General features: G+C 50.2%; 2 protein-coding genes and 1 long non-coding RNA gene across 8 annotated transcripts in view; 2 read left to right on the top strand and 1 right to left on the bottom strand.

Moving 5' to 3' along the window:
- Nucleotides 1-12,391, top strand: part of abtb2b (ankyrin repeat and BTB (POZ) domain containing 2b) — a 32,147-nt gene extending 19,756 nt beyond the window's left edge. For both annotated transcript variants that reach the window (XM_077005713.1, XM_077005712.1), the window contains 15 exons: nt 2,358-2,565; nt 6,124-6,276; nt 6,671-6,836; nt 7,009-7,098; nt 7,175-7,276; nt 7,420-7,516; nt 8,078-8,213; nt 9,931-10,220; nt 10,302-10,480; nt 10,579-10,684; nt 10,848-10,950; nt 11,188-11,275; nt 11,360-11,428; nt 11,753-11,866; nt 12,188-12,391. In XM_077005713.1, coding sequence (XP_076861828.1) covers nt 2,358-2,565; nt 6,124-6,276; nt 6,671-6,836; nt 7,009-7,098; nt 7,175-7,276; nt 7,420-7,516; nt 8,078-8,213; nt 9,931-10,220; nt 10,302-10,480; nt 10,579-10,684; nt 10,848-10,950; nt 11,188-11,275; nt 11,360-11,428; nt 11,753-11,866; nt 12,188-12,391 — 2,105 coding nt within the window. The remainder of the gene's footprint in view (nt 1-2,357; nt 2,566-6,123; nt 6,277-6,670; nt 6,837-7,008; nt 7,099-7,174; nt 7,277-7,419; nt 7,517-8,077; nt 8,214-9,930; nt 10,221-10,301; nt 10,481-10,578; nt 10,685-10,847; nt 10,951-11,187; nt 11,276-11,359; nt 11,429-11,752; nt 11,867-12,187) is intronic.
- Nucleotides 12,392-13,215: 824 nt separating this feature from the next.
- LOC143514479 (uncharacterized) lies at nt 13,216-15,207 on the top strand. The gene is made up of 2 exons (XR_013130883.1): nt 13,216-13,352; nt 13,633-15,207. It is a non-coding gene; the product is annotated as an uncharacterized LOC143514479 (long non-coding RNA).
- Nucleotides 15,070-24,951, bottom strand: part of brsk2a (BR serine/threonine kinase 2a) — a 122,968-nt gene continuing 113,086 nt past the window's right edge. Inside the window, exons 13-19 of one of the 5 annotated variants that reach the window (XM_077005717.1) lie at nt 24,500-24,560; nt 22,741-22,948; nt 21,979-22,027; nt 20,523-20,646; nt 19,709-19,889; nt 18,789-18,878; nt 15,070-15,209 (exon numbers count right to left, since the gene is read on the bottom strand). In XM_077005717.1, the coding sequence (XP_076861832.1) occupies nt 15,187-15,209; nt 18,789-18,878; nt 19,709-19,889; nt 20,523-20,646; nt 21,979-22,027; nt 22,741-22,948; nt 24,500-24,560 (736 nt within the window). In that variant the 3' untranslated portion in view covers nt 15,070-15,186. The other 4 variants (XM_077005715.1, XM_077005714.1, XM_077005716.1 and 1 more) reach the window with 4 other exon arrangements.

Below are 24,951 nucleotides of genomic sequence, written 5' to 3' on the forward strand. Positions count from 1 at the left end.
CTCTTCATGGGTAGTAAATCATTCTGACAGAGCTTTCGTTCCTTCTTTATGTTGGTTAACGTATGAAAATATGATATTTCCCCCCGGTGGTGAAGGGTTCTCTCCATTACCTGGCTCTTCCTCTCCTTGGCTTTGGTACCTGCCCGTGCATGTTTACCCAGCATGCCGCAGGCCCAGCAGCGATGCGGGGCGGGAGCGGCTCGGGCTGCCCTGTGGAAGGGGCAGATATCCTCTGGTGAATGTCTGCACACTCCGCCGTTTGTGCTGCTGCACAAGAAGGCGTTGATGCGGGCGAGGGAGCCCCGGCGTGAGAGCACCCTTTGTGCCGGCCGTGGTGCCGTCTTGCCACCGCAAGGGCTCGGCGCAGTGTGGACCGGCCCTGCCCAGGGGAAGGGGCAAACACTGGGGCATGTGTGCAGACCCTGGGGCTGAACAGGGCATCCCACATTCAAGCAGCTCAGGCCGTCACGTGAGCACGTGACGATTTGGGCGTGTCTTCCTGTGACTTTGAAGGGATTAAAGCTTGTGCGTAAATAGCAGATATGCATTAATCAATCACAACTTTACAACCATCTGCCATTGTGTAGTTTCCCCACTGGCTGCCAAACTGGCCTGATTCACCAAGTCATGTTGTTCACAAAACCTATGAAGGTTTCCTTGGTGGTAACCACCCGTGACCCCATCGCTTGGTCACCTGACTGTTGTGCCTAAGCGCTGTCCACCAGGAACACCCCACTAGACCTTTATAGATATGCCCTGAGCCATTCGTCTAGCCATCATGGCCCTCGGCACAGTCCAATAGACTGTCCACAGTCCTTAAAACTATCTTTCCTGCTTCTGGTTTCACCTCCTACAACTTCAGAAACACAGATGTCTGTGACATCCTGTTTTTCTGGAAATCTTGTATGCTACACTGAATTTTTACGACCTCTCTATATATATTCGACTTTCTGCAATGTTCTCTTTCTCCCTCTCTATGCATGTATGTATGTATGTATCTATCTTCACACACACACACACACACACACACACACACACATAAACAAACTGCTCCTCACACCATCATCTTGTAGTATTATTTGTGTTGACACGTCAGGTCTGTTTTGTGGTACCATGAGATGGGTGACACCAGAACAGTGGAGCTCTGAACCAGAACTGGATGTGCTGTGTTCAAATCCACAGAGCAGATGCTCCCCGAGGGGATAGACATCAACAACAAAACCTTCTACAGCCAAAAATGCCTGTGAGGCCCCTCCCACATTTTATCTGGACACAAAGAAGCCCTTTTAGCTACAAATGAGGGTCTTCAGCTCTTAATGGAAGGTCCCTCCCACTCACAAAACCACCCACTCTGGCTAGGAATTAACCCAAGGGGTAATTATCTCGAAGGAGCATTACTCGTTCCCACAAATAGACCCACCAGCCCCCGGACTGGGCAGTCCGGGCTCCCCAGATTCGTTTGAGCGTGGAGAGCAGCCGCCCTACTGGGCCGGCGCTTACCCAGAGTTCACTGGTGCTCCTCACGCCTCTCTGTGGGGCTTTCCCCCCCATAATGGGCGGAGTCTGACTGGTCCCTCTAACCTTCACCCCACCTGGCTGCTCGGACCAGGACAGCCAATCCTCCTCTCTCCCTCAGGGAATGTGTGTGTGTGTGTGTGTGTGTGTGTGTGTGTGTGTGTGTGTGTGTGTGTGTGTGTGTGTGTGTGTGTGAGTGTGTGTGCGCACGCTTTTCCAGCAGTACACAGGATGATGAAATTAACCATGGTGATGTGTGGCTGGCCCAGGAGCTGATGTTCTGGGAGTTGTCTTGACTTGTGCTTGCTGTCTGTGCTGTTGTATCTCACTCTGTTGTACCTTCACAGAAACAGTGTGTGTGTGTGTGTGTGTGTGTGTGTGTGTGTGTGTGTGTGTGTGTGTGTGTGTGTCTGTGTCTGTGTCTGTGCGTGCGCGTGCTAAGCAGAGGTCCCTGCTGGACTGTCTTAGGTTTCATTCATTGTTTATTGGGCCAGTTCTGATTACATTTGATGGTTAATTTTTACAGAGCTTACCAAAGCTGCTTCATGTAATCTGTTTGAGGAGAGTGGTGGGGCAGGAGATGAGGCAACAGAGATGCAAACATCTGACCTTATTTGGAGTGTTTCTCCTTCATCTAATTGATCTAGTCACCATGTGCAGGCAGTTAAGGCTCTCGGGCTGCTCCAGGTTCATGATGTGATGCATCTGTGATGTGATGCATGATGCGATGCATCTGTGAAAGCAGCCAGGCTTTTTGCTAAGACAGCCATGACCGTGCACTTTCTCCATCATGTGACTTCTGGAGCGTGCCAACCAATCACGTCTCTGTTCCCTCTCATCAGGTGACCTGGTGTCGCGAGCCATGCACCACATGCAGCGGCTGGGCTCAGGCCGACCCGGGCTCAGTCCGGCCCGCCACGGACGTCAGCAGCCCGTGTCCTGGTCCCCGGACGCCCTGCACACACTCTACTACTTCCTGCGCTGCCCTCAGATGGAGTCGATGGAGAACCCAAACCTGGACCCGCCCAGAATGGCCCTGAGCAAAGAAAGGTGAGGCGTCAACTTAACCCCCCACCCCTCCACATACACACACAAAACCTTCAGGTTTCCAATCCACACTAATTAACACCTGATGGCCAATTCATATGCATGTGAGGCCTGAGAAGTTCTAACAGCTAGAAAGAGCTGAAGTGGGAGCAACATACTAAAGCTGTGGCATCTCCTCAGATCTCAGTTGTTGTGGGAGGTCATTACATTTTGTGGTTCTTTCAGAGGTGGTTCATTTCTAAACGCAGCTGCTGAGCTGGAATGTAACGTACTGGGTGCTGTTCCTCCTCTACACAGAGGAAGGTGAATTACATTAAAGCCGTTGCAAGTCTGCCGTAGGTACACCCTCCGAAGCAGCGATCGGTACGACCCTTTACACGGATTCATCGCGTGTGAGCTCACGGAAAGAGGAGAAGCAAAAAGACGGAGCCGTTGCGTCCAGACGGCGAAGCGGGCCCTGGAGCCCGGCTCCTCTTATCACGGCCCTCCTGGCCTGGAGGAAACAGCGGGGGGTCCTTGGGCCTGCATACAATGGAAGAGCTCTCTCCAGAAGAGCCAGGATTATCCTGGCTCCTGCCGCTGTACTAGGGGCCAAGGCCTGCACCACTACACCCCACTGCCAAAGGCTCCACACCAGCGCTTCTGCTGTTCGGTACCGTTAGTGGCACTGGGCTCGCCTCCCTGTCCGTAAGACCCTTTGATGGTCGCAGTGATGTTGTCAGCCTCTGCCTGACTTTCTCTAACAATTCTCAGGCCCGAAGCCTCTGTAAATGTTTTGATAGTGTACACTCACACATGCCTGATAATTGGGCTGTGGTCAGACCTTCACACACACCGACTACAGATGGTCTGTACGCTGAGCAAAAATATCTCGACCCCTAAAACAATGGTGGACGGGGGGGAAAACAAGGTGTTCCACCAGCTCACTTCAAACAGAAATAGCATCTGCCCTGTCATCTCCACATAACACAAGCAACACTACTGCCAGACTTTTACAGCGTAGCTGGAGGGTGTGTGTGTGTGTGTGTGTGTGTGTGTGTGTGTGTGTGTGTGTGTGTGTGTGTGTGTGTGGTGTAGGGGAATAGGATCCAGGTGGCACCATGGCTGTGATTAAACACTCCATACTCAAAATGATCCGGCTCTCTCCTGCTATTGAAAAGTGCATTAAAGCTTTGTCTGAAACTCCAACCACAGTCTCACACTGGCATGCTGTGTGGTCCTTACACAGATGAGCCATTGTAGAGGCACCTTCAAGGGTTCAGCCATGTTTTCTGGAGAGAAGCAGGGGTTAGTGCTATGCAGCTCATTTAGGGCAGCTCAGGGTAACCAGCCTTCGACAGGTTGTATGTGTGTGCGTGTGTGTGTGTGTGTGTGTGTGTGTGTGTGTGTGTGTGTGTGTGTGTAAGAGAGAGAGAGACAGGAGGTCAGAGGGGTGAAGAGACATTGTGGGTGTTAAACGACAGTGACACTGGGAGACAGCAAGAGGTGAGAAAGAGGGTGACATCATGACCCCGAGTCTGCATCACAGCCAGCAATCTGTCCCGACACAGTCATGCACGCAGGACAAGAGCAGGAGGTGAAGTGCCCATTACCAATAACAGGCAATAACAGTAAAGGAGTAGTTAAGCCCCAATGGAGGAGCAGGCCTCTTGCTTTAGGGGTGTGTGAGGGGTGTGTGACTCTACGGCTGTCAGCAGCATTAAAGAAAGCATTAAAACTCTTGATTAATGCACGACTGTTTTGGGGCTGCTGGGAGTGTGTACAGTGTTTCAACAACTAATCCACAGGAACGGTGACATGGATGAATCGGCATGCTTTGCCAAACCACATGAAATTCCAGTACATGACAAAAGGGTGTAGCAAGCTCCGACAACTTCCTGCCCAGACGGGTGACCCTGGGCCGGTGGCGTTTCAACCCCCCAACCCCCGGTGTGTCGGACGGGCCGTGTGGGCCCGTAGACTCCGCCTCCTCGCGGTCACCCAGCTCTGGGGTGACCCGGTCACAACAAGGACCCATTACACGTCTGCACGCTAGTGGCTAATTGGCACGCGGACGTGTCTGGTTTCAGTGCGCCCGGCCGGCCCCGGGCTTTGATGTGGCTCGCGGCCCAGCTCAGGTTGCGGGTCGAAGGCCACAAGCCGAACTTGAGCCCCTGAGTCAGACGCAGGGGTCATCGTGGAGGCATGACCCTGGGGCCAGACTGAGGCAAGCGTGAGGGGCCCGCACACACACACACCGAGTCCACCCACACGGCCCTCTGATATGCGAACAAAGGTTACAAACATTTGGAAGGGCTTGGATTTCATTCTGCTTCACTCTCATTCACATGAGAGCAGGTCACAAGAGTGGACTATCGATCAAAGAGAGAGAGAGAGAGAGAGAGAGAGAGAGAGAGAGAGAGAGAGAGAGAGAGAGAGAGAGAGAGAGAGAGAGAGAGAGAGAGAGAGAGAGAGAGAGAGAGTAGTGTAGGGAAGGAAGGTTTAACTCAGTAAGTTTGCTTGACTGGAGCTAACACAATACTGCTCATTTCCAGGGATAAGAGCTTTTGTAGGATCAATAACTGCATTTAGTTGTGGAATGGTGCCGGTGTTGCTTGGGCAGGGATCCAGGTTCTACCCACTCGTTCAAATGTTCTAGTAGTCATCATTCATTTCAGACAAAGTTTGGACTTTAAAAAGCAATGCCTGTCTCTCTCTGTGCACATGTACACACACACACACACACACAAACACACACACACACCACCACCACCATTTCCTGGTGTCTCCACTACATTAAACCCTTATGGGCTCTGTAAAGAAGCTGAAGATAAATTTAAAACACCCCCATCATTCACTCACGTTACTCTTTCTCCCTTCGGCACACAGACATAAACATCTCGCTGGTCTGTAATCTCTCAGTCCTGATGGTAGCCCTTGAAGAACATTGAGGAACCGGCGTTTCTCTCTCCTCTGACGCTCAGTGGCCCAGTGGTCCTGGCCACCAGCACCACTGTGGTTTTGCTCATTTGGTTAGATCATATGTCTTTCCCACTAGCGTTCCTTCTCCCTCTCACACATACCCCACCTCCACACGTATACTGTGAACGTGCATCACACACTCACACACTAGACAGGTGTCACCTGGATTTTTATGTCAGGTTAGACATATGTCTATGTCAGCTTTTGGGATGATTCCAGCCCATTCAAATAAATTAACTTGGCTTTTCTGTTTAAATAAAAACATTTTCCAGCATCTAATAATAATGTTACCCTGTTCTTGGCTACTATTGAACATCGCTCTTATTCTGTGATGGAGTCACATCCGTAGCGTCACTAACAAGTACCTCATAACCTCCTAGTTAATCTAAGAAACGGTTTTGGGGAGGGTTACAGTTTCAACCAGAAAAATGGCGATGTCTCCCCCTTGTGGCCGCTACACTGCAGTGCTCTGCAGCGCCGGACCGTCTAAACCTGCGCGCACTGCCGCGTGCCGTGATGGTGCCGCCCTGGCCAGGCGGTTGAGATGTACCAGACAGAGCTGACGGTTCTCCGCCCCCATCACGCCTCTGTCTCACCCAGGCCCTTCCTGCTGCTCCCGCCCCTCATGGAGTGGATGCGTGTGGCCATCGTGCACGCGGAGCACAGACGCAGCCTCCTGGTGGACAGTGACGACGTGCGTCAGACAGCACGCCTGCTCCTGCCCGGACTCGACTGCGAGCCCAGACTGCTGAAGTAAGCTCCCCACACTGCCTTCCCCTTTGACCCATGACCCCTAACCCAGCGATTCATGGGACTCAGACTCTAGCATAACCAGTTAAAACTAAGCAAACTATTACAGTTATTAAATGTCTATACTGGCAAACAGCTTTGCATGTAACCAAATATTCTAGTGGCTTAATATCAACTCTTATAAGTTTAGTGAATAGAGGAGCCTGGGGGCCCACGCCATGTCAGGGTCAGGGTCATATTCTTTAGGATTTGTAACTATAGGGAAAAACTCCTCCCTTGACAGTCGTAAACTCCTGCAAGCCCCTCCTTCTCTCTGTTCAGCGTATTCTCTTATTTGCTGCCCTGTGCTCCTCCTCTTACGCCCCCGTGTGGTCTCCCACGCTCCCTCCCTCTCCAGGCCCGAGTGCTGTTTCAGCTCCTTCAGGAGGCTGGAGGCCATAGCCGCCACCGCTAAGTTCCAGCTGGACCTGGGCTTTCGTATGCTCAACTGCGGCCGCACGGACCTGATCGGCCAGGCCATTGAGCTGCTGGGGCCCGACGGGGTCAACAGCATGGACGACCAGGTACTACGCCCTAAACACCACCTCCCAGGACCTCCACCCAAATGCAGCCATCGCACGAGGGACGTCGGTTTGAGGAATGCGCAGGGCCTGCGGGAGAAGACGGAGATTTATAAGTGTTGAGCGCTGAGCCTCCTGTTCTCCTGTGTGTGTGTGTGTGTGTGTGTGTGTGTAGGGCATGACTCCTTTGATGTATGCCTGCGCGGCAGGAGACGAAGCTCTGGTGCAGATGCTAATCGACGCTGGAGCCAACTTGGACGTAGCGGTAAGTGTGTGAGTTCCAGCTGCGTGACGAGACGTTGCTGTTTTATGAAGGCTGACCCTCCGCACCTCTCCGCCAGGTTCCTGCGTGCTCCCCGAAACATCCCTCCGTCCACCCCGACAGCCGCCACTGGGTGGCGCTCACGTTCGCTGTGCTGCATGGACACATCTCAGTGGCCCAGGTACACCTCTAACACCAGGAGCAGTGATTACAATTATCAACAGTGTATTTTGGCAATAACCATACTCCTTGGTGAAAGGTTGTATTCTGTGCCTTTAGCAGTGTGAACTTAACGTGTGTGTGTGTGTGTGTGTGTGTGTCCAGCTCCTCCTGGATGCGGGGGCGAGTGTAGAGGGAGCAGCCGTCCGTAACGGACAGGAGAGTGGAGCAGACACCCCACTGCAGCTGGCCTCCGCAGCAGGTGGGCACCACAGCTCCTGGTCCTCCCCCCTCCCTGGCCACACCCCCCACCTCCCTGGCCACACCCCCCACCTCCCTGGCCACACCCCCCACCTCTACATATTCTGATTCATGAGATATTCTCCCTGCCATCTACTGCTGGAACACCTAAAACAGTTATGACTGCACCTTCACACAACCTACCCAATGACCAATGGAAACTGACTGAACTGGGCCAGCATTGTTTCTGTCTGTGTGTGTGTGTGTGTGGTGACTGAGGTGAGGCTGTTCTTGGAGTGTGTGGGTAGGAGGTTGTGTCAGGATATCTCAGGGGTGTGTGTAGCTGCATTGTCCAACAGCAGAATGGCAACACATCTAATCCAGCTAGCCCCGCCCCACATGCGACCTTTAACCCTCACACTACTCTTAACCTACATGTCACTTTTAACCCTCACTCAGGTCACCTTTGACCCACTCCCCTTCTCCCTCCCTCTCCATCACTGATTCTATTGCTTTCTCACCACATCCTGTCCATCTCTCCTCCTCCTCTCCTCCTCCTCTCCTCCTCCCGTCTCCTCTGCAGGGAACTATGAGATGGTGAGTCTGTTACTGATGCGGGGGGCCGACCCCCTGCTGAGAGCCCATGAAGGAAACGGCCTCACCACGTCCCTCTACGAGGACATGAACTGCTTCAGTCACGCTGCGGCACATGGCCATAGGTACACACTTACCTCACACACACACACACACACACTGAGTGTACCCTTACACACACTTGGTTTGCACCCTTACCAACGGCTTTGTCTCACACACAAAAGTCCAATACATTTGGAACAGATTACACATAAACTGTTGATGTTCTGACTTACCCCCTACAGATAAGAACCACACTTTTATACTTACTCATACACACACACACACACCAATCTGCAAGCCAAGGCAATTGATACCTTAGTGGTTACAGACTAGGAACAGATTACATACTTACCCACTAAAAGGCACTCAGGCACTCTCACCCCCTGCTGTTCTAAAGCTGCTCAGAAGCTCTCCCAAGCAAACACACACTCACACACTATAACATCTCCCAGGTATACACACACACACACACACACACACACACACACACACACACACACACACACACACACTGTAGCCTCTCCACAATTTTGTGGATTTTGTTAGCAGTTAAAAACAAAAACCATGTACATTCTAAAGAAACAAAAAACAATGTAAATGAATACAGAGCCTGTGGCTGGCTATCAAATATTTAGGATGTTGAAGCGTCTCCTCACTGACACCTGAGTGAGGGACCTGGCAGTAGCTGAAGAACTAACTTCTCCTCCACATCCAGACCGCTTGCCTTTCAGATTCACTGGTGATGTGACACATTCTCAAATGTCTAATGAGGTTCATGGTATTAAAATGTTGTTTTAAGGGAGTTCTGCTTGTTCTGTGATTTCTGCTTCACACACTCACACACACACACACACACACACACACACACACACACACACACACACACACACTCTGCGTAAAGTGATTTTATCGTCTTCATTGTAGACACCGTGCAGAACTGCCAGACTGCTGAAGCCATTTTGGCAAGCTTCTTTTGCCATGTACAGATAAATGTCTGTATTTTGTGTCATCTGATAGGCCTTTATAGAGAGCTTAGATCAAACTTAGATCAGAGATCTGAGGTGAACCTGAGATCTAGAATGAAATTGGCTGATAATGATCAGTAGCCAATCAACTGAAGCATGCCCCCTCTCTCTAACACAGACACAATTATCACACTATAAACCTTTCCCATGTGCACACTCACAATCACACACAATAATCTCTTCCAAGCACCCCAACTCACACACTGTAATCTTTTTCAAATGCTCACACACAAACACACACCGACTCCGTACTGACATCTCCAACTGTGACCTACCATGTCATTATATAATATAAATAATACATGTATGTACACATACACATAATGCACATACACACATACTTGCATTACAATTCACATTTACAGTATTTAGTTGACACACCTATCCATCGTGACCAGAAGTGCTTTGTTGTCTCAGTGGAAGTCACGTTTATTCTGGTGTACCAGTCAGTAGTGCAGTACGATACTCACAAACGTCAACACCTGATCTGTGGCCAAACTGTACATTAATAACTACTTACCATTAACATGGCAGGAAGTGATGTAAATAAACAGTGTAGAAGACTTTATATAATGCATTACCACAATTAACACTACAAATGTTAATAGTTTTTTATTCAAGTGTTTTATTCATCCTACTTTTCCAGTGCCATATACCTTAAATATTTTTATACATCGTCTACAGGATAAGGCAGCAGGATCTTTGAGGACTTGTTCCTCTGACCAGAGCGTTTTTAGCATCTCCTCCCCAACCGTTTTCTCCTTCTTGGCCACAGGAACGTGTTGAGGAAGCTCCTCTCTCAGCCACAGCAGGTGAAGGAGGACGTCCTCTCCTTGGAGGAGATCCTGGCCGAGGGGGTGGAGGGAGAGGCGGGGCAGGGGGCGGGGCGGGGGGCGAGGCCTCACGGCGAGGTCCCGCGTACCCCGCCCTCGCCGAGTCCCAGCGTGGCGTCGGACGGGGGCCAGGCCCGCCTGTGCAAGGCACGCGCCAAAGCCCTGCAGGAGGCCTCGTTCTACAGCGCCGAGCACGGCTACCTGGACGTCACCGTGGAGCTCCGCTCGCTGGGTAGGTCAGCCACACATTAGCCCATCGCCTGTAGGGCAGCGTGCGGGACTGGGCAGGCTGACTCTCTGCCGCCCCCTGCAGGAGTGCCCTGGAAGATGCACGTGTGGCTGGAGTCCTTACGCAGCGCCCAGCTCCAGTCCCGCGCCGGCGTGACGCTCTCCCTGCTGCGGGACTTTGGCTCCATCAGGGAGGAGGACTACAGTGAGGAGCTGCTCTCAGTGGGCCTGCCCCTGCTCTTCTGTATCCTGCGTAGCTGCAAGGTAGCCGCCCGCTACACCGCCGCCCACACCCGCCCTGGAGACGGTAACATGACCAGCCAGGACTAAACGCTGCTCCGTGCGTGTGTGTGTGTGTCCAGAATGAAGCCATCACCCAGCAGCTGGGCTCCATCTTCAGTCACTGCTATGGACCGGCGCCACTTCCTCCCATTCCAGAGATGAAGGCCACACTTTCAGCCCAGCTCGGTAACTCTAACCTATCAAACACAGCACGGCCCTTGAAAATAGAAAATATAATAATGTTATAGTCCTACTTTGCTGTGCCAGCCAGCTTTCCAAAAAAAATTTAAGAACTCTTAAAATCGTTTTTGTTTTGATTCTACACCCCCTCCCCCCCTCATCTGTATAGATCCACACTTCCTGAATAACCAGGAGATGTCTGACGTGACATTTCTGGTGGAGGGGAAGCCCTTCTATGCTCACAGAGTCCTGCTGATCACAGCATCAGAGAGGTGAGATGGACCTGCTAGAGGAAAGGGGACAGACTCAGGTGTGAGGGGGGGGACGTGAGTGTTAGGTGAGGACATCACTGTTTATAAGGATCACAGTCCACATTTAACTTAGGAGAAAAAATGGTTGATTTGATTCCCAATTTGTTTTTCTGCATCATTCTTGTTAAATGAAGTCACAGTCGGCTAAACTAAGCAGTTCTGTTCCTTCCTAAACAAGTACAATCTGTGTCCAATCAGGTTTAAGTCTCTTCTGGGCTCCAGTTCTGCTGGCTCCCAGCTCTGCAACGACATCGAGATCAGTGACGTGAAGTACAGCATTTTTCAGGTAGCGTCCAAACTCTGTCACACTCTTCTGCTCACACCTTTGTGCACAGACACTTGACACGTTTTCACAATGTGTTTCTCACAGGTGATGATGTCATACCTGTACTGTGGTGGCACAGAACCACTGAAGCTAGCTGTGCCAGAACTGCTGGAGGTAAGAGTGTATATAATGTAACGTTCAAGCCAGAACATCTTGTTACACAAACAGCTGAAACCGAGAGGTTGCAGAACAGACCTACAGCTGGAGGTCTCTCAAATCTCTTGCCGATGGCTGTCAGAAACAGAAACAGATGTTATTTGCAGAATTAATTCAATCACCCTGTACACCAAAATGGAAAAGATGAGGTGGTAGACATGCTTTGAGAAACATCCAAGCACACTCGACAACAGTAAGCTCTTGGGAATCCTGGTCCTGTGCGTGAGCAGCTTGCGTTCATTCTGCACGCTGGAGTTTCTGACGCAAGCTTGTGTCTTCTAGCTGTTGTCTGTGGCCAGCCTGTTCCAGCTGAAAGGCCTGCAGAGGCAATGCGAGCGGCTCTGCGCTCAGAACATCAGCCCGGACAACGCGGTGAGCGTCTACAACACTGCGAAGGTAAGCACCACCACCATGGCCAGAGAAGGTCCCCTCTGGGCCACCCGGCCCGGCGTCAGGACCACCAATGGCATCTGCTTTCTTATGTAAACATTTGTCTCTGGTCATAGATGACAGATCACTGCAGAACGAGAAAACTGATCTAGAATCAAGAGTCATAAGAGTCAAGATCAGGAGTCACATTTAAAACTTTTATATGTCCTGAAATATACTTAATTTCACTGACCCTCCAGTAGAGGTGCACTGCTGATAGGCAGTGACTGCTGTGGACCACCGTGTGGCGCTGTGCACCATGCGTTAAACCCCCGTTGTGCATTTCAGGCCCTTGCGGCGACCGAGCTCAGCACCTACTGTGAAGGCTACTTCCTCCAGAACATGGCCGCCCTGCTGGAGAGGGAGGCCTTCCGGGGTCTTCTCTGCCTGCCCGGGGCACGCGCCCCTCCTGCCAGGGAGCCGCTCCTAGAGGAGCTGGAGGCTACGCTGGCTGGCAGGCTCCGCTCCTTCCACGTCACGTCCTGCGTGTGAGGAGGAGGCCGGACAGGAGCGAGACATGGGGAGGACAAGGAGGTGATGATGGGCACGTGGATGAAGGAGGACTGAGCAACGGTTCCTGGAGGTGGAATGTGTGAGGAAGGGCAGTGCCGGAGCTGAGAGGAAGAGGAGGGATGGATTCACGAGCTGGACAGGAGGCTGCAGAGCCAAGCGACCATGTAACCACAGTTTATCATGACAACCGATTCAAGCATTGGGAGCTGTAAGCAATAGACAGTGTGAGACTGTACATGTGTTAAATACATCTGAATGCATCGCCATTCTTGTAGCTAATTCCATCGAAACTGAGGAAGCCTGAAAATTGTCAAAACATTGAAGAACATCTTTCCCTCCATACTGTTTTGACAAGCAACCATATTGTAAAATGTCCCAGTGGTAGGAGTCGTGCTATGCCAAAGGGAGTGGAGAAAGTGGAGGATTTATAAGCTGAATGACATCAGATTTAACTTGTACTGGACAAGAAAAGGACATTTTCTATTTAACAAATGTGATATTATTTAAGTTCCCTCTTTTTATTGTACTTTATGCCAAACAAATAAAATAATATAAAATCAAACGGTTTTTAAATTGTGAAAACAAATGGAGTGATTCCTGTGAAGATTAATTCATATAAAATCTATATTATATAATTATTTGTGAAAGTACAAACCGAATAGTGTTCCTCACTAGCGCCATCTGCTGGTACAAATTACTTCAAATGCGTTATGGTCAAACTCAACTTCTCTTGGACTCTGCGTTGACTGTATTTGCTCGGCCCACTTCAGTTAAGTTCGGCTCACCCCATGCGGTACCGAGCGGGTCGGAGAAGCGGCTCACGCTTCATTTTCTGACCGCGGCTTTTCCACAAACTGTTGCAAACACCAAATGTGAGGAATTGTCTCACCGGTTCATCCACAAGCGTCAACAAGCACACACAAGGCCTCAGACGTTCCTAGTAAGTGACTGAGTTTATTGTTTTGATTTTGTTTCGTTTCGTTCTCCGCTATGAAATTGCTCACGGTTCTGTTACACAAGGGGGTTTACAGCGTTAAGTTCGTTCCTGCTCTGCGCGTCCAAAGTTGCCGTTTATTTCGCTTGCAGTGGGGAGTCGCGTATAAAACTGGACGGTTAACAACAAGTATTGCTTCATTTTGGTTTGGTCATAAACAAAAGGGGAAAAATAACATGCCAGTAAACTAGGGATTGCGAACCTGATGGGGTTTGTTTCGTTGCAGAGGTAAATGATACAGCCAAGAGAAAGCGTTTCAAGAAATCAGTGCTCTAAGGGGGAGAGATACAGACACCAGCAGCTCGACTAACGGAGGAGAGGGAGCGAGGGAGCGTGACATTTACACTCGAGCCATGCAAAAGGAAGCCAGTGTCTGGCATGCACACAGCAATACAAGAGTCAAAAGCAAAGAGCAGGAACCCCACCTCCCCCCACCCCCAGGACGTGTACAGGGGAGATCAGATGAGATCAGATTATTTACAAGAGAACTGTCAAGAGGAGCTTATTGTCGCAATCCATTGTACACACGCAATGAAACTGACAAATAACCAGTTCAGTACCTCCACCCTAACGAGGCTAGACTACATTCTTAAGTAACGGTTAAATTAGCATTTTTTAAACATATACTACATTTTATCCTCATTCAAAGCTAGGAAAGAAAGAAATATTGTCAATGTCCACATAATTCTCATAAATCATGACATAAGAAAGTTTTCTTCTTCTTCAAATGAACAAACCTGTGTTGCCCCAGTACATACAAACACTCAAGAACAGAAATAAATAACATTCAGTTCATCTAACATTTCCCTGTCATATACAGAACCACAGGGTCATAAATTAGGGTATTCATAAAGAAATTGATCAGATTTGAATAAATAAGGGAAAAATACAAAAATATCCATAATGTATTAAACAAATGTCTCCTCCATAACTTACTGCTGGTAATCAAGACATGAGATACAAGTTACCATGGAACTCTGGATTCAGTGCAACAGATTCTACAAACTGTATAATAAATGAACAAACAAAATACATGGAAAATGTCAGATGGCAGCACAAGTTTTAAATCTGAATCTACAACATAACTAAACATTAGTAGTACATCTAGACATTTTTTGTTATATATAAGAAGTGTATTGATCTGTACAACAGAACAAATCATTCATTATGATAATCTCCGTAAGCTCCACCCATTCCTGGTCCCGCCCCCTCTTCCAACCCTCAGTGGAATAAGTAGTTTTGCAGTCCTTTTTGCAACAGTGACCATGTGATCTGTGAAGAGACTCCATGGCTCTGGGATAACTCAGAAGCTCTTCACTCTGCCCTTCTCCCACTGCTCGTCCCTTTACAGACCACCCCACATGTGTGTGTGTGTGTGTGTGTGTGTGTGTGTGTGTGTCAGGGTACTGGTTCAGTTCAGTAATGTGGTTCAGCTGAAGGCCTACCACAAAAAGGTCCTTGTGTGATTGAGTATGTCTAGGGGTGTTTGCGTGTGTGTGTACGTGTGTGTGTACGTGTGCGTGTACGTGTGTGTGTGTTTTAGGCGAGGAAAAGGCAGAGCAAGGGCAGGTGTGTGTGTGTGTGTGTGTGTGTGTGTGTGTGTGTGTGTGTGTGTGTGTGTGTTCCTCAAGGATCATAGAGGCATTGGAGAACGGGAAGGTGAGGGAGGATGAAGCGTCTTGTTCCCCCAGAAACTTGCTTGCTCATGATGAATAGCGCCCTCTGTCTGTCAACAAATGTGGGTCACTGCGAGTGTTGGTGGAGCAGGAGAGCAGGTGTATTAATAGCTTTTCTGGATAATTCCTAGCAGCAAAAACAAGTTATCACACAGGTAAGGAGAGGGGACACAAAAGAAACTGCATGAAAAAGCCTTCATTACAAATGACAATGGAAGAGACAGGTCCAGGAGAACACCACAGAGTCCTGGGTGAACGTGGACCGGGTCCAGGAGAACACCACAGAGTCCTGGATGAGCATGGACCGGGTCCATTTCCCTTCAATTGTTCACCTTTATACAGTCAAGCCTACATACAAAAGTCTACTGAACATAAGTTATAAGGATATTTACATCACTGCTGACAATATATACATCAATGAGTTTGATATAGAAGTTTGAAAACAAGAAGCTTGACTGTTTCTACAGGACTAAAATGGGGTCTCTTCTAAGGCTGCTCCTGTGTGCCAACAGACGACCCCGTTCAGGGACTGTCCCTGGGACTGCCCGCTGGGCACAGAGACTCGCTAGGCTCAGACTCGTGCCTCCGGGGGTTAGACAGGTGTCTGCTGGCCGGGCCAGGCGGATGGGGCACCTGGCCATTCTTCTCGTCTGAAAAAAGTTGTTTAATTACGTCAAAGAAGTTACTCAATGGGCTGCCTAGGTACACAGACGGGAAGAAAAAAGGAGAAAGAGAGAGAGAACAAACAAATAAATGAATAATGGGGTTCACGCTTGGAAACGTGGCCAGAGAGTGAAAATACAGGAACGAGAGAAGAGAGGAAGAGGGCGAGGGAGATGATGACAGCACGAGCATGCTGTGATGTCACTGCAGCCAGATGATGTCACTGGCACATGATGATGCGTACTGGGAACATTAATATGACACCTATGGGTTGTGATGTCACGATGCCACTGGCTCCTTGGAACATTAATGCGATCGTCTGTGGGTTCTGATGTGGTGGATTCAACTGATAAAAGCATGCGTGTTTCTCCCGCAGCCGATCCTCAGACACCCTCCTGAGGGTGGAGGCGTGTGGAGATCAGAGGAGGACCTTCACATGGTTGTAGCAGAAGGAGCTGTATGAAGCTGAGCTCCGTAATTAGAATTCACTGTATGTTCAAATAAACTAAAACTGTGTGCACTGGATGACTAATCCGCTCCACACTCCTGGGCTTGGTTGTTCCTCAGCACATCGGCATGTGGTTAATGTCTGTGTGTAGGAGATGCCGTCCTGCTCCATAGGCTCCGTGGATGTAAAGCTCTCCTCCCCAGAAAGTGAACGGACACCGACTGAGACTATTTAAACGGAAACGAAGAAATCTCCAGTAGCACACCACTGGGGTTGGACTCAGTCTACTGCCAAACACACACACACCAGCTGGTCCTGTACATAGAGCTATTTAGAAGTGGTGAGATGCCTTATATATTGATTCATTCTAAATCTTGGAGATGCAGAGTGGAGAGTCTCTAAAAGAGGTTACACGTAACCTGCTGTCCTGAAGGTACTACATTGTAATACAAGATGTAACAATATTTGTAACATAACACCAATTAGTAGCTATGGATAAAGCACAATCCATATGGCATCTAAAAGCTATCACCATAATAAAGATATCTGCAGTGCTCCTTTAATCTGGCACGTGTGCGTTTGTAATCTCTGCCCTCACGGTGAATACGTAAGAGTGAGGTATTGCATCATTAGGGAGGACTGTGGTTTGAATTATGGGCCAATTCAGAAGGACCCACATTATTAAAGAGAAGAGGTCCTTAAAAGGAGATAAAAGGCGCGGTGGATTTAAAGAGCTTAGTGAGGAACCGGGGAGTGGGCTGCACTGGGAGGTCACTAAGGTATCGCCACACTTTGACTTTGAGAGTTTGCCTGCTTCTCCAGGTCACTGTGAGCTTTCTGGCTTTGCTGCTCGGCCGTCTTACAGGTGTACCGATGGACAGGACGCCCATACATACTTGCGAGAGCTTCCTGCTGAAAATAGATTAAAAAACATCGGACATGTCTAGAGTTTCAAAGACCATAATCCAGCAAAGAGAGATTAGAAATGTCTAGATGATCATTTGGACTCAATCTTTCACCAGTGGAACAAATTAGCTTTTACTATGTGATGTGTGAACAGACATCTAAATCTGAACTAGATTAAGGCTCACTGAGCTACAACCATTACTAATCTGGAGCAATCCAGTTCTCCTGGGCTGTTTTTCTCATAGCTAATACACATTCTGGAGATCTTGGGAAACTTAATGTGCAATGTGCACTTAATCAACCATTTACACACACACACACGCGCACACACACACACACACACACACACACATGCTCGATAACAAGTGAGAGTCAGGAGGCAGCGGTACTGATAGGCACAGGAGAATGAGTGTGAGAGAGAGATTGGGGAGAGAGAGAGAGAAAAAAGAGGGAGAGAGGATACAGAATATGAGGGAGAGACTGGAAGGGAAAGACAGCAATGAAACAGGAAGAGAGTGAGTGAGTGAGAGAGATTATGTGTGACAAGAAGTGAGGGACAGAGAGTGGAGCAGGAAGAGAAGGACAGTGAGACACTGTGTGATGGGACACAGTGGGTGGACCTGTCAGCAGAGATGAGGCAGGGACACACTCCACCCCTGAGGTCTGCCCGCTCCCTGATAGCACAGCAGACCACCTGAGAAACAGAGACCCCACAGCAGCAGACCCGGCGTGCATCAGAGCCTGCATCAGACCCTGAATCAGACCCTTCATGCTGGCTGGGGTTCATGCCTGCAGAAGGGTTCTTCCACTTTTATCCACATGTGCTAAACATCAGCGCCTGCTGTCTGCACTCTCACCGAGGACAGGCGTCCACTGTAAATCATATCTTGTAATGCGCTACTGGAGAAAGACAAAGTGATAATGAGCTCAATCACCTGGAGGGGGGGGGGGGGGGGGGGGGTGGGGGATTATTAGGGCTCTATAGCTGCTGCAGGGCCTCTTTTGGCTCAGTAGGGGGCGCTGTTATCAAGCAGGAGGACAGCACACAGGCTTGCAGCAGGCGATGGATGAGTCAGAAGGAAAGACATGCATAGACGAGGGACGAAAGTGCTTCTCTTTCTTTTCCCCTTTTCCATCTCCCGTTTTCTCTGGAAGGAGAGCCACCGGCTGCTCTTTGGGACACACTCGATAATATTTTTCTCATAAACCCATCAAATGAGACAATTGTTTCTTTATTACAGTCATTAAGTTATATTTTGATTCATACTCTGGGCATAAAAAGCTCCTATGAAGGACTGTTATAGGTCATAGATAGAACGCTCTCCTGTGGCCCCGTGTAAGGGTTTATATTTAACTGTCTTTTCCATTAAAGCTTTTAACCCTCGTATCATACTACTGCTTGGCTCTTCATATGTGCACAGTCTGATCGATGCATGTTGCAGGAGGGTGGTGGTGTGTGGAGCGACTGCTGGTGGAGGAGAAGGCCAGTAGGCGTGGGCAGCCAGTGGGTGGAGGAGAAGGGCAGTAGGCGTGGGCAGCCAGTGGGTGGAGGAGAGGTGTCGGGCATCGAGGGGCGTGGCCACACATCTGTGGAGTGCAGTGCCGTGCTATGGGTGGGCGTGTGGTAGGGCATGCACGTGAAGGGGAGGGCGGGGTGGGTTGAGGGGTGCGTGGGAGGAGGTTACTCACCAGCCATCTGCTGGACGCCCGGCTGGTCGTGTGTGCTCAACAACTGGGTCTGGATGGTCTCCACCACCCGCTTAAAGCGCCGACTTGGACCTGCAGGGACACGGTGAGGAGGAGGAGGGTGAGGAGGAGGGTCAGGACCAGGCTGGACATGCGGGACCTGCTCTGGCTCGTGGCAGAAGGAACGTCAGCCTCGTGCTATCAGCCACCATGGTCAGAGTGCAAAGCATCTTGCATAAAGCCTCGTATTTGACATCATGGTCAGGAGGAGAAACAACACTGATTCACTGATTTACCGGGAATATAACATGTTTGTATGCGAAGAACTCGACTAATGGAGCTTCTTTTGTTTATGCTCTGCTTATAATTGTCTGTGAGAGTGCCACGGAAACGTGATGTAATTGCCGTGGTGATGATTAGAGTGTGGAGCTCATATTATCACAGGGCCTGTCTGAGCTGTCTGAGCAGGCAGTCTGCTGGAAACAACCTCCATCTCACTCTTCCTCCCTCACAGTCTCTCAGTCCCCCCCCCCCCCCCCCCCCCCCCCCGTGTGTGTGTCTTTCTCTCTTTCTGTGTCTCCTTCTCTGAGAGGAAGAGGAAGAGGAAGAGCAACACCAGTCAGGGCCCCCTACGGAGAAGCCATGTGTAAAACAGCAGGCCACAAATGACCTGCACTTCAAAGCCAATGCCACCTGCTCTTCTTCTTTTTAAGAAGTCCCGCGCCTCCCTGGGAGAGCGGTTAGGAGTGCAACACTCCTTGGGAGTAGGGGGGGACGGGTCCCCCGGCTCAAAAGACTCGGGCACTTCCAGTCCATGCTTGGCACGGCCGGAAGCCTTACACGCTCGGGGCCCGGCCTGAACGAAACGCGTCGGCCCGTTTGGGGGCCCCATGTGGGGCTTTTGGGTGGGTTGCTGTGGTTACCTGAGAGCAGGGTGAAGGTGACGGAGTAGATGCCACTGTCCTTGGTGGCGCCGCTGCTGTCCGTGTAGGTGATGTCCACCTGGAACTTCACCGGCTTCTGGAAGACAGCGGGGCCTGCTGTGGACTTGTGCTCCGCCCGGAAACTCGTCTGGGAGATCACGCTGTGGCTGAGGCTCGGAATCTGGGAGATGAGACGAGATCAGAGGAGATGAGGCGAGATCAGAGGAGACGAGTACACGCAAGAGGAAGGTCCACCTTGATGACAGCGAATTCTCACACTCGGAGGCACAAGTGCCGTCTCAGTTATGACGAGTTCACGTCTCAAAAGCAACGCACCAAAAGGAAATGACATCACTCTGAAAACTTGGGCATCCTCTTGCCAAACTTTCCGCACACAGGACACTTTTCAGGCCACGGTACAGCGGCTTTGAGCGGCCACAAAGTGTCCCTGAAAAGCGGCAGGCAATGCAGTGGTTCCTCTGCAGGACGCTTTCACTGGAGTAGCATCTATATGCTAATGAGCACTGCTCGTACTGCGGTCTCTATTGACCCCAATGAATGGCTGACTGGGTGAGGGGGGAGGAGGGTGGGGGTGTGGGGGGGGGGGGGGTGGTGAGAGCTGCTCCACCAGAACCTCGGTGAATCGCGACGTAAATCACGGGCACGGCGGCAAAACCGCGGGAAACAGTGAGTCTCTCTGCATGTTTGTTGTGATGGCCGACGCCCTCGATCTGATATCACGAGGCGGGAAAATGTGGCGATGTATTCAGAACGTCAGAGGACTACGGGCGCGAGGCGGTGCAGGACGGCGTACCGACAGAAAGGCCTGCACTATGTCCGCTTTGATGGAGCTGAGAGGCTTGTCCCTGATCACCATGAAGATCTGCTCCTCTTTCTCCAGGTTAATGAAGTTGCCGAACCAGGACTTTTTGGCAAGTCTGCAAGCACAAAGAAACCAAATGATTTCATTACATGCTGCATGTAAACACGCCGGCATTTATACACAAACAAGAGCCGTACGGTCTGAACCCATCAGAAGAACATTCATTTACTGTCTTGATAAGGGAGAGAATTTGAATGAGAATGTTTTATTTCAGCTGGGGACACTCTGAAGTAAATAGTAAAAAAAATACTCTGAATCCAACTGAACAGCAGCTGGGGAAAGAATTTTTTTTAGATCAAAGTAGCTGGTAACAATGAAGCTCTTCGTTCTCTCTAGCAGAGGAACTGTCTGGTCCATCTGTGGACGGGCACATGCAGAGGAAAGCCTGGACACTGATTTATGAGATATAGAGCTAGGGGCCAGGCAGGGGAGGACATGGTCGTGTCCCCGTGGTTAATAAAGACAAAAAAAAACATAGAGAAAGAGAAGAGGGAGGGAGTGGAGATGCAACTCAGTGTGAGAGAAAACTTGGCCATTTGTGTATTGTGTGTGTGCGGCATGCGTGTGGTAAGAGTCATAGTGGGGGGTGGACATGATTGAGCCTCCAACAAAGAGGGAGAGGAAGAGAACATGGAGTAAGAGTGGAGGTATGGAGTGATAGAGAGAGAGGGCAGAGAGACAGACAGAGAGAGAATAAGTGAGTACACAGCAGACAGACAGAGTGGGAGCACACAGACAGAGAGTGCATAGACTGAGAGAGACAGACAGAGAGAGGGAGAGAGACAGACAGAGAGAGAGAGAGACAGACAGAGAGAGGGAGAGAGACAGACAGAGAGAGGGAGAGAGACAGACAGAGAGAGAGAGAGAGAGAGAGACAGACAGCCAGCAACAGTAGAAGACTGAAAGGCTTGGCGTGCCAGACAATGACTCTAACCACATTAGGAGAGGCCTGACGCTGGCAGAAGGGGCCTTGGGACAAGAGAGGCTTTTCTCATCAATGGATCATTATTGCTGAGAACAAATAATTCCCTTTTTTGCAAAACAAATTTGAGGAGGCTGACTGCCATCACCAACACGAGAGGACCTGGAGACATGACATCTGTCTCTGATCCTGAAGACGTTTGATCCCTGACATGACAGACCACATTTTATAAGCATCTTAAAGGCACTTTAATCTAATAGTTGATGCTTAAATTTGTTTTTCAGAAAAGAAAAACAGTGAAAGTAATTTATAGAAATAAAATTACAAATTTTAACTGCCCTCAGCAAATAGCATTCTTGCAGAACTTTAGTCTTTCACCCTACGTATGCGTGTGTGTGTGTGTGTGTGTGTGTGTGTGTGTGTGTGTGTGTGTGTGTGTGTGTGCGCACAGTTAGAGAAACTCACTCTGGGGAAGACTCTGGTGTGAGGCTGGACATCTCCTCTTGAGTAGGAACTATTCAGAATGAGACAATAACAGTTTACATTTACAGTAGATACAGTTCATCAGACAGTATATCTTAGTTGTGTGGGGGAGTCAAGTCCGGGTGTGAGATGACTACTTGAGGGGACTGTCTGCCAAGTTAACATTATAAATATAATAATAGTGTAGATTTTACTTTATTTGTGCATTATACATATTGTGTTTTTAGTATTAGTCAGTTTACCTGCCCAGGGACTGCAGATGGAACTTAGTTTATCATCTAACTCTGGTGCAAAGCAGCTCTTCTCAATTAAGATTAATGTAGTTTGTGTATAGTCTCTTACAAAATACACATAATAAACAAACTAAAGTATATTCATGTATTTCACATCCTGCAACGATTAACATGAATGGTCCTTCTTGTCCGCAAGCATATATAATAAATACAGAACATGCATCACGTAGCTGTGAGGCTAAATGTACTAAATGTCATTTGTGTTACAGTCATGTTGCTGTTGGTCAGTTCTTTACTACACTGTAACACGTGGAGGAGCTCTGCTATGAAGGAGACCTGAGATGATCATACACAAAGTAAAATGTACAGTAGGGACGGTCTAAGCAGTCTACAGTTTGAGCAGAAAAGATGCTTCCTGGTGTTCATGGTCTGTTAGCACTGCTGACTGTGAGACATTCATGTGTCTAAACCATCTTTCTGCCACCGTTCACACGTGTCCTTCCCAGAGTACCTTGCAGTTTCCGGCGATGGAAGCGTGGCGAGCCCAGGAAGCTGTTCTTGATGGAGTTGAGGCGTGTCCTCCAGGGCATGCCCCCGAGGGAGGGGCTAGGAGGCGGCGTCGGGGTGGGCGTGCCTGCCGGACTCTCCTTGGGCGTGTGGACGGGCGTCCCTTTGGGGGTGGGCAGAGGGCTGCCCCGGGGGGAGGGGTGTGGGGTCACCTGTATGGTGGGGATAGATTTGGTGCCACAGTCAGAGCCAGGTACAGGACGGAGGTGGTTTCGGCAGACGGGACGGAGGGGTACGGTGGCCAGGGAGGGCACAGAAATCCGGACGGAACCGGCTGTGGTCGCCGCCTGCACCAGAGGGCCGCCAGGGACCACCGGGGTGGAGGGTTCTGAGTGAGCGGTGGAAATGGTCTGTGGCTCGGCCTCTAGTAAAGGGATGGACCTGGTTGGGTTCAGGGGCTTGATGCAGCCTCTGGACTTAGCTGGCAGCGTCTGGGTCTTGGGAAGCGCTAGCAGCGTCTCGCACGCTGAGCTCGGGGAGAGGGAGTTGGGTGAGCAGGCAGGCTGCAGTGCACAGGGCCGCCTGCGGGGGGCGACGACGCTCGCGTCGGCCGAGAGCACAAACTCGCAGGTTTGAGGCGGCACGCGGAACTTTCGCCCGGGCTACGGGGTCGGCCGTGCACGGGCACGGCGGCGGTCGGAGCAGTGGGCGGGGCAGCAGGTGTAGCAGGGGGCGGAGCAGGGGCGGTAGGAGGAGGAGATTTACCAGCCACACAGCATGGACACACAGGAGACACAGAGACATGGAGATGGATGCGTCAGGATTGGAGCAAATAAACACACAGCGCCAGGAGGAAGAGACAAAAGAAAAAGAGAACATGCAGTTAGCAGAGACAGAAAAAGACCAGAAAAACCAGAGCAAACCAGAGAAGAGGGGGCGGAGAGCGCCGGTCGTCGTCACGGTGATGTGGACAGGTTGGCAGTCGAGCAGAAATGAAGCAGAGGCTGCATACGTCGACGCTCACACCTAAACGCCTGCGCTCTTACGGGCGGACACGTTTGCCTGCGTACGTGTCTGCGTTCATCTCTACACCACTGGGACTCAATCCCAGCCTTGTGTGTGGCGTGAGCACCCACTTAGCCACCGCAGGTGGTCAGAGCGATGGCACCAATCTCAGAAATCGCGTTTGTCCACACTGAGGCTTTGTGCTCACAGTCTCCAGTGGCTGAGCACACCGAGGGCAGAGCCTTTAAGAGTAAATTTCACAAATCGATTTTTCTTTTACATCAGCACTGGTTTCTGTGTCTTGCAGTGCTTTGGTGCCCTCGCAACTGGCAACCATTCTGTCCCAGTGGTCCAGCCCAGCCTGGCCAGGAGCTCCTCTGTTAATCGGGCAGGAAGCTGGGTTTTGCAGGGCCATGATCTGAAGCAGCACAGAGCCCAGGACAGCAGAGACGCAGGGGCAACCAGGCAGGGCTCTATAGAATCAGTCAGCGCACACACACACTCTCCCCACCCTATCTACGCTTTGACAGCGATCAGCCTTAAAGGCAAACATTTCAGACCCAACCGCGAAACCGTAGCGTTAAACGGGGAGAGGACACCCTGTTTATGACAGCGTCTGTGGACGAAGTCAGGGGTATAACGTTCTCCTCGGAGCTCGTGTGTGTTAGTGTCGAGCGTCTGACGTGTGTATGGTCTGTGCGGCGAGCACAATGGGTGGCAGGTGGAGGGAGCGTCAGTGTGAAAGACAAAACACTCACCCTTGGACTGCTAAGGGGGCTGGTGGCCAGACCTGAGGAAGCACCACTGATCGAACGGGACCTGCGAGCACACACACACACACACACACACACACACACACACACACACACAAAGGCAAGAGAGAGCACACCTAGCCATTAGAGATACAGAGATATAGGGTGGAGAGATAGCAGAGAACACAAAGCTTTAGGCATAAGGACTGAGGGTGGGGGGTTTCTGGCCTGTAAGGGAAGAAGAAACACAATACACACAGGCACGCACACACATGCCGAAGTGACACTAAACAAAGGATAATCTATGCCACCATTAACAATGAAAAATTCCTCTGAGTCTGCCTCCTCATGCTGGGAGGCCCAGTCGTCTAGCGATGAGCTCTAACAAACCAGTGTCTTCAGTTTTCCTGGGTGATCACTCATACTGAGCTAACTGACTGTTACTCTTCTCTGCCAAC

The sequence above is a fragment of the Brachyhypopomus gauderio genome, chromosome 5 (genome assembly GCF_052324685.1).
Source record: "Brachyhypopomus gauderio isolate BG-103 chromosome 5, BGAUD_0.2, whole genome shotgun sequence".
Taxonomy (NCBI): Eukaryota; Metazoa; Chordata; class Actinopteri; order Gymnotiformes; family Hypopomidae; genus Brachyhypopomus; species Brachyhypopomus gauderio.